Source organism: Tyto alba, unplaced genomic scaffold (genome assembly GCF_018691265.1).
Source record: "Tyto alba isolate M040663 unplaced genomic scaffold, T.alba_DEE_v4.0 Super-Scaffold_100000100064, whole genome shotgun sequence".
NCBI classification, from domain to species: Eukaryota; Metazoa; Chordata; class Aves; order Strigiformes; family Tytonidae; genus Tyto; species Tyto alba.
This window is the reverse complement of record NW_024881265.1, coordinates 203374-218088: the sequence shown is the minus strand read 5'-3', so window position 1 is coordinate 218088 and position 14715 is coordinate 203374. Positions and strand designations below refer to the sequence as shown.

The 14715-nt window shown below is 60.7% G+C and overlaps 3 protein-coding genes across 7 annotated transcripts; 2 read left to right on the top strand and 1 right to left on the bottom strand.

The window, feature by feature from the left end:
- The first annotated feature begins 305 nt into the window (after nucleotides 1-305).
- On the top strand, nucleotides 306-5073 carry LOC116960899 (zinc finger protein 436-like). The gene is made up of 3 exons (XM_042802022.1): nucleotides 306-2235; nucleotides 2388-2486; nucleotides 2987-5073. The coding sequence occupies exons 1-3, from the start codon at nucleotides 2148-2150 to the stop codon at nucleotides 4981-4983; spliced, it is 2184 nt and encodes a 727-aa protein (XP_042657956.1). The 5' UTR covers nucleotides 306-2147; the 3' UTR covers nucleotides 4984-5073.
- Nucleotides 5074-5727: 654 nt separating this feature from the next.
- LOC116963874 (zinc finger protein CKR1-like) lies at nucleotides 5728-10170 on the bottom strand. 5 transcript variants are annotated; one of them, XM_042802196.1, is made up of 4 exons: nucleotides 10073-10170; nucleotides 9054-9307; nucleotides 8349-8506; nucleotides 5728-7743 (listed from the first exon to the last, which is right to left on the bottom strand). In XM_042802196.1, exons 3-4 carry the CDS (start codon nucleotides 8434-8436, stop codon nucleotides 6365-6367), a joined length of 1467 nt encoding a protein of 488 aa, XP_042658130.1. In that variant the 5' UTR covers nucleotides 8437-8506; nucleotides 9054-9307; nucleotides 10073-10170; the 3' UTR covers nucleotides 5728-6364. The 5 variants fall into 5 exon arrangements, with proteins under 5 accessions (XP_042658130.1, XP_042658123.1, XP_042658137.1 ...); XM_042802189.1 differs by having other exon boundaries at nucleotides 9054-9310; nucleotides 10073-10164; XM_042802203.1 differs by having other exon boundaries at nucleotides 9054-9138; nucleotides 10073-10161.
- Nucleotides 10136-13541, top strand: LOC122154372 (zinc finger protein 189-like; the record flags this gene model as incomplete). The annotated part of the gene is made up of 4 exons (XM_042802498.1): nucleotides 10136-10241; nucleotides 11214-11284; nucleotides 11749-12067; nucleotides 12997-13541. Coding segments are annotated over exons 3-4 (579 nt in total), but the record flags the coding sequence as incomplete, so codon positions are not given.
- Between the last annotated feature and the right edge of the window lie 1174 nt (nucleotides 13542-14715).

The window sequence follows — 14715 nt, the reverse complement described above, 5'->3', positions numbered from 1 at the left end:
GTCCCCACAGAGGGGCAGGTGAACCCCAAAACCATCCTTGATTCCACGTTTTGAGGGAAAAAGCACCTCACCGGGACGCCAGTGAACATTTTTCACTTTGCAAGGTGGTCGTTTGTTTTTTTTTTTTTTTTTTTTTTTTTAATTAATTTCCGCCCAGAGACACCGTCGCTATTGCCACCAGAGGGCCCTGGTAATTGTGCAGAGCTCTTTGCTCTTTTCTCCCCTCTCCTTCCAACCATCCCCCCCCCCTTTTTTTTTTTTTTTTTAAATTTCTTCCTTCCTTCCCCTTTTTTTTTTTTTTTTTTTTTTTTTTTAACTCTTATTGCTCAGGATATCAGAAGAACTGGGCTTCCCCGGTCACACCGCGGCCACCGCACCGTGCTGACCCGTGGCCCTCGCATCCCCGGGACACACACACACACACACACACACACACACACAGAGCCCCTCGCTGCCTCCATGCCCCATATTTTTGGGGGAAAAGGGGCTTTCTGGGGGGAAAAAGAGTAGGGGGGGGCATCTCCGGGCTTTGCCGACAGCACCTCCCAAGCCAGAGACTGCAGGTAATGGGGAAGTTCGGTCTTTGGATGCGGAAAGGGAGTGGAAAATGGCTCCTTTTTTGGTTGTTGTGTTTTGTTTTTTTTTTTTTCTCCCCATCCCTTTCCTTTCTCCCTCCATCCTTCCCTTCCCCTCTCCCCCCGTCCCCTCCAGCTCTCCTCCCCAGGGTGCCTGCACAAACACCAGGCTTAAACTCAGTGCCCGGATGCTCTCTGTCCCCTGGGATGGGGGGAAAAAATAATTAAAAAAAAAAAATAAAAAATAAAAAACCCACCAAAACCCCAGCCCTGTTGTCTTTCAGCAGGCGTCTGTCCTTCCCCCCTCGCTTCATCCAGGCGGGTGGGTTTCATTTTTGGACGGGCTGCCGGGGGGGCCGGGAGCGGCGGTGTCGGCAAGGGCGTGCGGTATTGACCCCTTTATTTTTATTTCTTTGAGCAGGATGGCAAACTACCAGGGAATAAATGAAGCGGGCTGAGATGCTGGTGGGGACTTTTTTTTTTTTTTTTTTTTAAAAAAAAAAAGGCAAAAATTGCAGGAGGGATCTGCAGTCTGTGCGTGAAATCACCCTTTTATTCCTGGCATCAGTAAGTGTGCGACAGCCTTCGGCAAATCCACCTTTTCTCAACCTAACTCCTTCGTCCTCTGCAGCTGTAACAGCTTTGCTGCTAGAAAAAAAAACCCAAAACATAAATCAACCCACACATTGGGATCCTAATATGCCTGGTGCTTACAGAGGAAGATGAGGAAGGGGTCAGGGAAGTGGTGGAAATTTGCTTTGTAAATTATTTTTGCAAAGGAGAGCACCAAACCCTCTTCCTACAGCTGGGAAAACTCACGTTTTCCCTCAAGCACAGTCTCTGAGCACTGGAGATTTGCGTAGAGAAATAACTGGGTGATTTATCCTCTTTGAGAAGGAGGAGCAATTGCTATGGGGTTTTTCGGGAAGGGTGTCTGGAATATTTGGGACAGGAGTCTCTGGGAAGGTGAAGGATCATGTAGACAAGCACCCAGGGTTTGGTGTAGTAGGAATTAGCTGTTAGATAAAATCTAGGTGAAAATGAATTTTAGGGTAAAGATCTCTCAGCAGTGTCGTCTGCGGGTTACAGAAATATGTTCTTCGTGGGCTGGGTTTTATCTTTTTTTTTTTTTTTTTACAGAATTATGCTGTCTGCATTTCTGTTTTCCACTTCTGCTTCCTCCTCCCCATTAACTTTTGGAAAAACAAACAAACAAACAAACAAACAAACCAAAACATTGTTCAGCCTGATTTGATAGAGGCAGAGGGTACAAAGTTCCTGCAGGACTTGGGAAAATATGTGGCGGAGTAAAGGATGGAGGTTTTTATTAGCCACCTGTCCCCACGCCTTACCCCCATTTTGTGATTCAGCTTAGCCTTTCTGTTAGCTTATTAGAGAATAGTAGTGATTAGATTATTAGAGGCTCCACAGGTTAATAAAATAGAGGGATTTGCCTGAAGAATCCAGCCGACATGCAAATCCATAGGCTGCAGGTTGGTGATGGGTCGCAGGCTGGGCTCTGCTTAGGCGGGGGGTTACCTCCTTTTTTCAGGGGGTCTGGTGGCACCAGCCATGGAGCCGTATGTGCTGCTGGACCCGCGACAGAGAGCGCTGTATCGCGACGTCATGCAGGAGAGCTACGAGACGCTGATGGCGCTGGGTGAGGACCCTTCCCGCAGCGGAAAATTTGGGGGCGGGCGGAGGATCCGCTTTGCTGGATCCTCACGTCTTCGTGCTGGGGGGCTGCTGGGAAGGGCAGACCCTCCTGACCCGTGTTGCTCACACCCCCCCCTCCCCCCTTCTCCTTTCCAGAATTCCCCGTTGCCAAACCCGATCTGCTGTCCCGCCTGGACCACAGGGATGAACCCACAGCCCTGGATCTCCACGTGCCCAAGGACACCCCGGCTGCAGGTGAGCCTCCGATCGCGCCTCGACCGCAGCGGGGAAAAAAAGCCTGCGTTCGGCTCCTGCAAGCGTGGAGGGCTTCTCCCCCCACCGACCTCTCCCCAAAACGAGCAAACCGCCACCGTAACAGCTGCCACCGTACCCCAAGACTGCAAACCTCGTCTGGGGAAGAAAGGTGGCCGGGGAGGAGAGGCTGTAAAGCCAGAGGGATGTCCTGGCCAAAATGGAAATGCCGGACGCCTTTCCTAGGCACCTGCATTTCTGGAGTGGCCCACGGAGGTGCAGTAGACGTGGTGGGGGATTAATTACCACGTCCGTGTCGTTGGCAGAGAGGAGCGATGGGGCTTGGAGATGCCTCTGCTAGAAGTGTTTACACGGAAGAGTGGGTGTGAAATAAAAAAGGAGGAGGAACCCCTCCTTGCTCTCCTTTTCCCACCGTCTTCCCAGCCCCGGGAGAGACGACGTCTCCTGCCTGGGTTGTGTCTGTCTCTTTTTGTGCCCCGCAGAGGACGAAGCAGGAGGAGAGCGGGAGCCCCCTCGAGAAGAAGCTGCTGAGAAAGAGCCCGAAGGGATGAAACCTGTGGGCCAGGAGCATCCTTCGAGCCCCACGGAGGCCGGGGCGAAGGCGGGGAGGAGCGGGGGACCAGGGGAAACGGCCGCACGCCCGGGCGAGAGCCAGCCCAGCAACACGTGCGGCGAGTGCGGCAAGAGCTTCAGCCATAAATCCGCCCTGGTGAAACACCAGAAGATCCACACCGGCGACCGTCCCCACGAGTGCCCTGACTGTGGCAAGTGTTTCATCCAACGCTCGGACCTCACCATCCACCAGCGGGTCCATACGGGCGAGCGGCCCTATGCCTGCCCCGACTGCGGGCGCCGCTTCAGCGTCAGCTCCTCCTTGCTCACCCACCAGCGCACCCACGCGCCCGGCGGCGAGAAACCCAACCGCTGCCCCCAGTGCGGCCGCAGCTTCGCCGATCCGGAGGCTCTCGACCGGCACCAAAAGAGTCACTTGGGCGGGAAACCCTACGAGTGTGGGGTGTGCGGGAAAGCCTTCGCTTGGAGCTCCCACCTCGAGCGGCATCGCCGCATCCACACCGGCGAGAAGCCCTTCCAGTGCGCCGAGTGCGGGCGAGCCTTCGCCTGGAGCTCCCACCTCGACCGCCACATGCGCACCCACGCCGCCGCCGCCGCCGAGGAGGAGGAGGAGGAGGAGGAGGACGGGGAGGCGGAGGAAGAGCCCCCGCCGCCCCCTCAGAAATGCGCCGACTGCGGCAAACGCCTCAACCACCAAACGGACCCCCAGCGCTTCAAGCACAAGGGCACCCAGACGCCGCCGGCCGGTGCCGAACCCGCCGGCGACTCCCCGCGGCCCCACCGCTGCGAGCAGCGTGGCAAATGCTTCGGCCAGAGCTCCAACCTCCTCAAACACCAACGCGTCCACACCGGCGAGCGGCCGTACCCCTGCCCAGACTGCAAACGCTGCTTCCGCTGGGGCTCAGCCCTGGCCAAACACCAGCTCACCCACACCCGGCAGCCCCAAACCGGCGCCGCCGCCGCCAAACCCCCGCCGGCAACCGCCGAGGAAACCGGTGCTGGAGGCAGCGGCAAACCTTACCCGTGCGGGGCGTGCGGGAAGAGTTTCGGCTGGGTCTCGCACCTCGAGCGCCATCGCCGCATCCACACTGGGGAGAAGCCTTTCCGCTGCGGGGAGTGCGGGCGGGCATTCGCCGTCAGCTCCCACCTGGAACGGCACCGCCGGGTGCACACCGGCGAGCGGCCCTACCGCTGCGGCGAGTGCGGGAAGAGCTTCGCCGTCAGCTCCACTTTGCTGGCTCACCGCCGGACCCACGCCGCCCAACCGGGCCGGCCCCACGCTTGCCCCGAGTGTGGCAAGGGGTTTAGCACCCCGGCCAGCTTGGAGCGGCACCGGCGGCTTCACCGGGGTGAAAAACCCTACCAGTGCGGCGTCTGCGGCAAAGGCTTCGCCTGGAGCTCCCACTATGACCGGCACCGGCTCACCCACACCGGCGAAAAACCCTTCTCCTGCGCCCACTGCGGCAAGTGTTTCGGTCGCAGCTCCCACCGCAACCGGCACCAGCGCGCCCACGCCCAGGGCGGCCCGGAGAAGCGGCACGTCTGTCCCGAATGCGGCAAAGCCTTCGGCCTCGGCACGGCCCTGGCAGCTCACCGGCGACTGCACGCCGCCGGCACCGGGAGCCGCAGCCCCCTCTCCTTGCTGCCGCCCGCATGGTGGGAAGGCGAGAGGCGAGGGGGGACGCCGGCACCCCCTGATCTCTGGCCCGAAGAGCCCGGATCTGTTTTCCAGCAGCACCCCGTGCCTTCCTCCTCTTCTTCCTCCTCCGCAGCCCCCAGGGGCTGGGCTGCCAAGGCTCTCCTGCCCCCCACCGTGGCGTGGAGACCCGGGGAGGGGGACACCCCGCAAAGCGATGCCTCTGCCCCCCAGGAGCCCTGGGCTTCCCTGCCTCCCCCCAGCTCCTGAAATGGGGCTGTGGGGACCAAGGAGGGGGCGGGCGCTCAGAGCCACCCTCCGCCTTTGGGGTCACCCCGCAACTGAGGTGGGAAGCTGGTCTGCCCCCCCCCAGCACAGGGTGGGAGAGGGCTGTTTCAACAACTGGGGAGGGGGTAAAAAAGGGGGGGGGGCAGGATACCCCCCGAGGGTGGAGGGTCAGGGTGGGGAAGGGGGGGATGGAGGGGGCGTGGGGAGGGTGAGCGGCTTGTGCTGGGGGGTGTGTGTGGGGGGTAGCAACCAGCGTAGCGGGGAGACTGGGAGAGGAGGGACTAGGGGAGACTTGGGGGGGGGGGGAGTAGATCTGGGGAGGGCTGGGTGATAATTTAGGGCGGTGGGGAGACGCCACTTCTGCCTATAACCCTCCTCATCCTCTGCCCCACCGTTGGGGGAGGGTGGGAAGGGGGGGCAAAGCAGCTGGGGCGTATGGGTTTTCCCCATCGGCAAAACCACCCAGGGAACCCCCTTCCTCAGGGGGCTTTATTCGGGCGGGGGGGGGGGGGGCGGGGGGCAAACGGCTCTGAAAAGAGCTGGGGGGGACCCAAATCACTGAATCGGTTGCCAGCTCTGCTGCTTCCTCGCTGGGACAAACCCCTCCACGCCCCCCCCCCCCCCCCAAAAAAAAAAATTGCTGCTTGGGTGGTGCGGAGGGAATTTGGAAAGAGTGGAAGTGGCCGGGTTTCCTCAGCTCGTGTTAGCAAATAAAGTAGAAGGTAGTTCCACGAAAAAGAAAAATCCCTCGGCGTGGATTTTGTCTTTGGAAAGAGGGAGGAGACGCTCGCGGCGTTTCCCACCAGGAGCGGGGAAAAGCGGCGGAGCCCTGGCTCGGCGCGTGAGAAGCGGCAGACACAGGCGGCTGCGGGGCTGGGGGTGGATTTACAGAGGGGGGGTTGTCCTTTTTTTTTTTTTTCTCTTTTTTTTTTTTTTTTTTTCTCTTTTTTTTTTTTATTCCTCACCCCACGGCGGCACCTCCCGCGCTGCTCCCCCGGTATCTCGCCTTCGGGATCTTCGCCGGCAGCCACGAGCGGGCACGAAACGACCCCCCCGCGGTTTGGCACCAGAACCAGCCCCGCGTTACCCCCCCCACACCCAGTCCCGGTGGAGAAAAGCGCCGATTCCCTCGGGGAGAGGCTCATTCCCCGCCCCGAGACGCCCATTTTCCAGCGTCCACGTCACAGCAGGGCACGGGACGGATAAATCCCCCCCCTGGAGCAGCCCCGTCGCCCACCCCAACGCCACCCTCCACCCTCTTAAATGTCACTTGGTGTCCTTTGAGTGTCCCCAGGCCCCGTTTTCCCCTTGAGCACAATCCTTCCTCCCCATCCGAGGGGGCGTTTCGGTCCTTCGAGGCTCCTCACCGCCGCGGGCTCCGGGTGGTTTCACCAACCCCACGGCCCCGCGGGGCTCGTCCCCCGCCGCCAGCCGGGTCGTGGCGGAGGGCAACGGTTGTTGGGGGGGCGAAGGGGAAAGCGGCTTTGGGGAGGTGGCTCCGGCGGTGTTTGGTGAGGTGGGAGCTCTGGCTGAAGGCTTCGCCGCACTCGGGGCACTCGTAGGGCTTCTCGCCGGTGTGGACGCGGCGATGCCGCTCGAGGTGGGACGCCCAGGCGAAGCCTTTGCCGCACTCGCCGCAGGTGTAGCTTTTTTGGGCGGCGTGGCCCCGCTGGTGGGCGAGGAAAGGGGGAGCCTCGCCGAAACGCTTGCCGCAGTCGCCGCATTTGTAAGGCCGGTCGGCGGAGTGGGTCTTGCGGTGCTGGAGGAGGTGAGCTTTTTGGGCAAAGCGCTCGCCGCAGCTGCCGCAGGGAAAGGGGCGCTCGCCCGTGTGCACCCGCCGGTGCCGCTCCAAGTGGGACGCCCAGACGAAACCCTTCCCGCAGTCGGCGCAGCGGTGGGCACGTTCCCTCCGGTGACCCCGTTGATGGCGAGCCAGGGCCGGCCCGGCTCGGAAAAGCTTGCCGCAATCGCCGCAGCGCAGGGCTTTCTTGCCTAAATGGGTGCGGCGGTGACGGGCCAGGTCGGAGCTTTGGCAGAAGGTCTTGCCGCAAGCCGGGCAGCGGTGGGGCCGCTCGCCGGTGTGGCTCCGGCGATGCTTGGCGAGGTGGGAACCTTGGCTGAAGGCTTCGCCGCACTCGGCGCACCGGTAAGGCTTCTCGCCGGTGTGGACCCGCTGGTGCCGGGCGAGGTGGGACGCCCAAACGAAACCCTTGCCGCAGTCGCCGCATTTGTGGGGTTTCTCGGCGGCGTGGCCCCGGCCGTGGGCCGCCAGCTCGGCGGCGCCGGCGAAACGCTTGCCGCAGTCGCCGCATTTGTGGGGCCGGTCGCTGGCGTGGGTCCGGCGATGCTGGAGGAGGTGGGAGCTCTGGCTGTAAGTCTCGCCGCACTCCGGGCAGCCGAAAGGCCGCTCGCCGGTGTGCACCCGCCGGTGCCGCTCCAAATGCGATGCCCAGGGGAAGCTTTTGCCGCAGTCGGCGCAGCCGAACGGCCGCTCCCGTGCCGGTCCTTTGCTGGCCGCCCCACGGAGGGGTTTGGCACAGTCCATTTTGGGGACGGGCGCGCCTTTGGGCATCTTGGCAGCGCCGTGCGGCACGGCTTTATCCGGGCGCTTCGTTTTCCGTCTGTTCGAGCCGAGGATCTTTTCCCTCTCGGGGCTGCGGGACGAGCGGGCTTCGAGCTCCTCGCAGCTCTCCGCCGCCGCTCCTTCCTCCGCTGCTTTTTCACTCACCAGCCCCTGTGCTGCTGGGGAGACGGGAAAAGGAGAAAAAAAAAAAAAAAAAAAAAAAAGGGAGAGCGTGGCCTTGACCGGAGCAAGGGGTGACAAAGAAATCGGCAGAACAGGAACAGGCTCTCCCTAAAAAAAAACATTAAGTCTCCCAGAGAGAAGGAAGAGCGATGCGATGGGAGACCTGGCCCCAGTTTGAACTGGGAAGGGGGGAGATGCTAAACACACCCGCCCATTGCCTGTATTTCCAATTAAAAGAAGGAAAAATGAATGCAGAGGGATCGATAGAGCAAAAAAACTAAGGAGAAGGCTGGGGTTTGGGGAAAATGCCTGCCTGGATTCTTCCTCCCCCTCACTTTCCCATCCGCCTTTGCTTCCCATTGCCTGTATTTCCAACTAAAAGAAGGAAAAATGAACGCAGAGGGATCAATAGAGCAAAAAAATTAAGGAGAAGGCTGGGGTTTGGGGAAAAAACCTGCCTGGATTCCTCCTCCCCCCCGCTTTCCCATCCGCCTTTGCTTCCCTGCTAGAGACAGGAGGAAAAAAAAAAGAAAAAGAGCAAGGAAAAACCACCGGGGGATGTTCAAGAAGAAGGAAAGAGGATTTTTTTGTGCTTGCTTACCAAGGGACATCAGCGTTTCGTAGCTCTCCTGCATCACGTCCCGGTACAGGGCTTTCTGCCGCGGGTCCAGCATCACCCACGGCTCCATGACGGGGAAAAGCACGGGGGGACGGAGGGTTTCTCCCTCCCTTCCTCTCTCAGGGCTCCTGACAAATCCCCTGTGGAGAAGGAAAAAAAAAAAATCCCTTGAGATGGGGGAAATCCCCTGGGTAGCGCTTCTTGCTCGGGTTTCGGTGCTTTTTCTGGGGGTGTTTTGACAAACATTGGGGGTTTTGCTCCCCCGGCTGCGGCACAGGGACGGTCCCTCCACCCAGGACTGAGCCTGCTCGGGGTTGGGGTGCGGGAGGGTCCCTGTTCCCCCCCCCCCCCCGACACCCTTCCAGCAGACGGCATCTCCCCCAAAATCTCCACTTTCCTCCCTCCAGCATCCCGGTTCCCCCCAAGTCCTCATCTTACTGGGACTCAGCCCTCCCGGGGTGACGGGGCACTGGGGGGGGGGGGGACACGCGTCGCAGGAGCTGAGCTGCGTGCCCCGTGGACCTCCCTCCCCACCCTGCTCATCGTCTGTCCTCTTCCCAAAGGAGCTGCGCCCCCTCCCCGGGAACATCCCCAAGGGCCGGATCCTGCCGGCCCCAGCCCTGACGCAGCTCAGGACCAGCTGCAGAGCAGGATCACATCCCTCCTCGGGGCTTTCTCCCCGTTTACCTGGAGCTGCCGGCTCAGGACTCGCTGTCGGCCGAGCCTGGAGCTGCCTCTGCTGAGCTTGCCCGGAGAGAAACGTCTTCCGAGGCTGCGAGGAAGGGGAGGGATGCACAGACACACCCCCCCCCCCCAGCCTCTTTGCACCCCGAGGATCGCCGACCCACCCGACAGCAGGGCACAATGGAGGAGACGCCGGGCATGGCTTTGCTCCGGAAGCCCAAGCCGGTATCCGGGAGAGAGGAGACGCCAAGAACAGGCTCCTCGGCGACAACATTTTACCCAGAGCCCTCTAGAGGTAACCCAACCCTGGCTTCCCCCCACCCCAAGCCTCCCCAAACCTCCCCAGACCTCCCCAAACCTCCCCAGACCTCCCCAAACCTCCCCAAGCCTCCCCAAACCTCCCCAGACCTCCCCAAACCTCCCCAGACCTCCCCAAACCTCCCCAAACCTCCCCAAACCTTCCCAGACCTCCCCAAACCTCCCCAGACCTCTCCAAACCTCCCCAGACCTCCCCAGACCTCCCCAGACCTCCCCAGACCTCCCCAGACCTCCCCAGACCTCCCCAAACCTCCCCAGACCTCTCCAAACCTCCCCAGACCTCCCCAGACCTCCCCACTACAGTCCTGCCCCATCGCCTTGCCCCCCGGGCTCTTCCCTTTTAACCCAGCGGTTTGGGGGGGAACCTCAACCTTGCTTGAAACTCTGCCAAGGGGGGAGGGATCGTGATGGCAGAAACAGGATATATATATAAATATTTCGAGTATCCGTGGGGCAGGGGATGGGGGTCTCTCTGGGGCATCCCTCAGGTGGGAGAGGGGGGGACCGGGCCCATCAGGGATGGGAGCTGCGCGAGCAAGAATTTAGGTTTTCCACCTGGAAAAGCGGCTCAAACGCCGTTTTTATCACGTGGCTGGTGAAAACGGGTTGGTTTTTTTTTTTTTTTCCTCCCCCCCCTCCGCCAAAGCTCCGGGCTCGGGAGGCAGGCGCTTGCGGGTGGGAAAAAGGAGGGAATTTCCACTTACCGAGTTATCCCTCCTTGTTGCTGGAGGAGGAGAACGCGAAAGCCAAGGAAAACACAACGCTGTGAAGAAAAATCGAAAGAAATGCAGCGGGGGAATGAGAGAGGAGCCTGGATTTCTGCCTCCGAGAAAGCCCAGAAGATTTGAAACCGCGCCGACACTTTTCTCTACGGTGGGTGCAGGGGGTTTGGTGGCGGTTTAATCCCTCCCCGCTTGGGAAAAGCCGCCGGGAGGGGAGAGGAAGCAATAATTTTCTTTTCATTTGCTTTGGAAAGAGCACAAGGATGGGGAAATCAGCCCTAAAGCCTGCCCTCCTCAACGCGCGGGCGTTTAACCCCAGCCTCCCCGCCGAAGGAGGGAGAGGACCCGATTTCCACGGCCCCCCTGCTCCATCACTCCTGGGCTGGTGGCAGTGGGACCGATGTCCCCAAGGGAGGCCCGTGGGGCCAAACCCTGATGCTGGGGGGGCGTGGGGGGGACACCCCCAGCAACCCCGGGTGGCTCTGAGAGCGTTGCAGCTCGGCTGGGTATGGGAGGACACAGGAAGGGGTTGGATCAACTGGATGCTGAAGACGGAGGGGAAAAGGGGGCTCCCAGGTTTGGCCCCGGAGCAGGGGCTGGGGCGGTGGGGGGGCTGGCGTGGGGCAGGCAGAGCCCTGCCGCCATCCCCGGGCCCGTCGAGGCAAGCAGCAGCCCCCTCGCCCCCACCACATCCCGAGCCAGAAACTCCAGGTAAGGGACACAGGGAAGGAGGGAGAGACCTACACGGGACGCCGTGCCTCCCAGCCCAGCCCCAGTCCCTTTACTGGGACCGGAGAGAAGGGGCACCGGTCCCTGTCCTTGCCCCATCCCTCTGCATGGGGGATGTGCCACGAGAGGGCACGGGGAAGACCAGAGCTGCTCCCACGACCTGGCTGGCTCTTCCCTGGTGATCCGAGCAGCAGATCTGCTCCCAAGAAGGTGGAAAAGGTCCGCCCAGGCGGAGCGTTGCTGGGGGAGGGCTGGCTGAGCCCTCTCTTGTGTCCCGAGGGGAAAAAACCCGCAGGAACGAAGGAGGCTGCTTCCTCCCTCGCACAGATGCATTTATCCCAGCTTTTCCCCCCCACCCAGGGAATAATTCAGCACCTCCTTCTCCCCCTCATAGGTTCCAGCAGAGCATCCCCATCACTGCCGAGGGACTCAGAGAGGGACATGGCCTCAGCCGAGCTGGAAAAGGTGAGGGAGAGTTTCTCCTTCGGGGTGGGAAAAATGCATTTTGGCTGACCTGAACCGTCAGTGCCGGGTACCTTCTGCTCAGTCCAGTGGGGCTGTACAAGCTGCTCCCTGACCGTAGCTGTGGGTTATCACCTTTCTGCAACTCCTTTGGGACCAAAAGGTCCCCATGTACCGGTGGTGGGTGGTCGGGGTGCAGGAGAGGTGGTGAGGAGCAGAGGAGGGAGCCCGTGGTGGGCACGGGACAAGGCTGAGCCTTGGAGCCAAGATTCCCATCTGAAAACCAAAAGGAAGGTGGAAAGTCACAGCAGGACGTGGGGTTTTGTGTCTCCAAGTGTCAGGAAAAGGCACAGACAACAGAGTGGAGAGGTTGAGCCCAGCCTGGTTGAGCTCCTTCAGCTCCCTCGTCCCCATCAGATATTTCTGGGCTGGAAACATTTTCACGTTTCTTTTTTTTTTTTCCCCAGGTTTAGCCAGCTGTTTTCTGAACCTTTTGCATCTATGATGTCCTGCAGCTTTCCACAGCTTAATTACACCCCGGGGGGAACGATACCTGGATATCTCTGATCCTTGCCAGCATCTTTTGGGGCTCTCCTGCAGCTCTGCCGAACGGAGCCTTGGGTCCTCTCCCTTTTGCCCTGAGCTGAGCACGGTGGCGGGTGAAATCTTTGTTGTTTCAGTGTCCAGTGACCTTGAAGGAGGTGGCTCGGTACTTCACCGCTCCCTGCCAGCGGGCCCAGTACCGGGAAGCCATGCAGGAGAGTGCTGGAAATGACTCCTCTTTGGGTAAGGATGCACCTTCCCTCCTTCCTGGGCTAACTCTTGGGGTTGGGTGGGCACAGGGGATGCTCCTCCAGACTTTGGAGGTGAAGGAGCCTTTCCCCATTGCTTCTGGCAATTGTGCTTCCCCCTCGGGACACCTATTTGGGACCCATAGCACCCTCCATCCCCTCTTTCTTCAGAGGAGCACATGTTCTACCACGTTCTCTCCAGCCCCGTGTTCTCTTCAGCCATGGTGGAAGGAGATGGTATGTAGGAGAACAAGGAGAGAACCTTTCTCAGCTGTGCCCAGCTCTTGCGACATCCTTGCGCCAGCAGAGCCCCCCAGATCTTCTTGTAGTAGCTCCTCAAATGCATCCAGACCTCTGCTCTGTCTCAGGAACCAGCTCTGCTGACCCTCAATCTGACAGGATCTCCTCTGGGCTGGGTTTGGAGGAGAGGAGGTGGACCTCAGCTCCTCAAAACTCAGATGCAAGGCCCTTCTTCCACAGGGGAGGAACTGGCTTAAATAACCTAGAAAGCATCGGGGCGAAAAGCAAAACACCTGGGACTTCTACCCAGGCCCTAAGAGACCCAGCCTGAGCTTGGTATCTTCCAGGAGAGGGGTCCCAGAACCTCTCCTGATCCCTTCAGAGATGTTGCCTTCAGATGCACACTGGAGTGGAACGCTCAGCCCATGGGAATCAAAGGCAGAAGCTGTCTTTTGGGGTTACAGAGGGTTTTACGAACCCAAAGCTGAACTCCAGCCCAAGCTTTGCCAGCTGTCCAATGGTCAGTGCTTGGGCCTGGGCTGAAGCTGGAGCTCACACGAGCTTTCTTCTTTCTCGGCTTTCCCTCTTCCATTTTTTTTCCCTCGCTCTGCTTCATCGGTGGGTTCCCTTTTCCACCCCAGCCAGGGACTGGCTCTTCCTGATCTTCGTCTCTTTCCTCTGCAGAGGGTGGGATGGCGAGTGGGATGAAGGACATCGCCACGCAACCAGACCCAGACATCAAGACCTGCCTGGAGGACGTCTCCCAGCATCACGAGCCAACCAACATCCACCACAGCTCCCGAGCGAAAGGCCAAGAGGAGGTCCAGGGTTGTCCTGGGAGGGAAACTCCAGGGACACGCAGGGAATTGTTCCCCCGTAGCCTTCGCCCCAGAGGTAGACCCAACCCTCATCCCACCAGCGAGAAGAGCTTCCATCCCCGGCGCCGGGGGTCCCAGCACTCCTGCTCTGACTGCGGGAGAAGCTTCGGGGTCTTCTCCAACTTGCTCCGTCACCAGCAAAGCCACGGTGGTGACAAGCCCTACGAATGCCCCGACTGCGGGAAGGGTTTTGGGCACAGCTCGGCGCTGGTGACGCACCGTCGCATCCACACGGGCGAGAGGCCCTACCGGTGCGCCGACTGCGGCAAGAGCTTCAACGTGGTGTCCAACCTGGTGCGTCACCGGAGGAGCCACACCGGGGAGAAGCCCTACAAGTGCCCCGACTGCGGCCGGCGGTGCAGTCAACGTTCCCACCTGGTGACCCACCGCCGGTTGCACACGGGCGAGCGCCCGTACCCGTGCCGGGAGTGCGGGAAGAGCTTCAACGTCAGCTCCGACCTCATCAAGCATCGCCGCACCCACACCGGCGAGAAGCCCTACGAGTGCCCCGACTGCGGGAAGCGTTTCAGCGGCAGCTCCAACCTCATCACCCACCGACGGCTGCACAGCGGTGAGCGGCCCTACGCCTGCGCCGACTGCGGGAAGGGCTTCACCATCAGCTCCAAGCTCATCGCCCACCAGCGGACGCACAGCGGCGAGCGGCCCTACAGCTGCGCCGACTGCGCCAAGGGTTTCGGCGACCGACCCCACCTCATCCGGCACCGCGACGCCGGCCGTCGCGAGAAGCGCTACAAGTGCTCCGAGTGCGGCAAGGGCTTCACCACCAGCTCCTACCTCCTCACCCACCAGCGCAGCCACACCGGCGAGACCCCTTTCCTCTGCGGGGTGTGCGGCAAGAGCTTCGCGGTCGTCTCCAACCTGGCGCGGCATCGGCGCGTGCACACCGGGGAGAAGCCGTTCCGGTGCGGGGAGTGCGGGCGGCAGTACAGCCAACGGGCTCATCTCACCACCCACCAGCGGGTCCACACCGGCGAGCGGCCCTACGTCTGCAGGGACTGTGGAAAGGGCTTCAACGTCAACTCGTCCCTCACCAAGCACCGGCGGGTGCACACCGGGGAGAAGCCCTACCGCTGCCCCGAGTGCGGGAAGAGCTTCAGCCAGAGCTCCAACGTCATCACGCACCGGCGGCTCCACCACGGCCATGGGGTGCACCAGCTGCGTGCATGAGCAGCTCGCTCCAGCTCCCATAGCGTGCTGGTGAAGCCCAGTGATGCCGGGCCAGCTCCTCCAGAGACTGGAAGTCAACCAGGACCCTGGTTATCTCGGCCCGCGTGGGAGAAGGAAGAGAGATCTGTGTCTCCGGGGGTGTGAAGGGTACCAAGCGTGGCCACCGTCGGCAGAAAACACCAACTCTGGGTGAGGTTTCTCCTGCTCTGCTGGAGGAAAGAGAAAACACCTTCCGTTCCTCGCCACCAAATTAGTCCAGGACATCTCCTGCTCTCACCCTGCTCAAACACAACAACAAAAAGGACTTTTGTCTTTCCTCACTGCTCCACATTCTCCC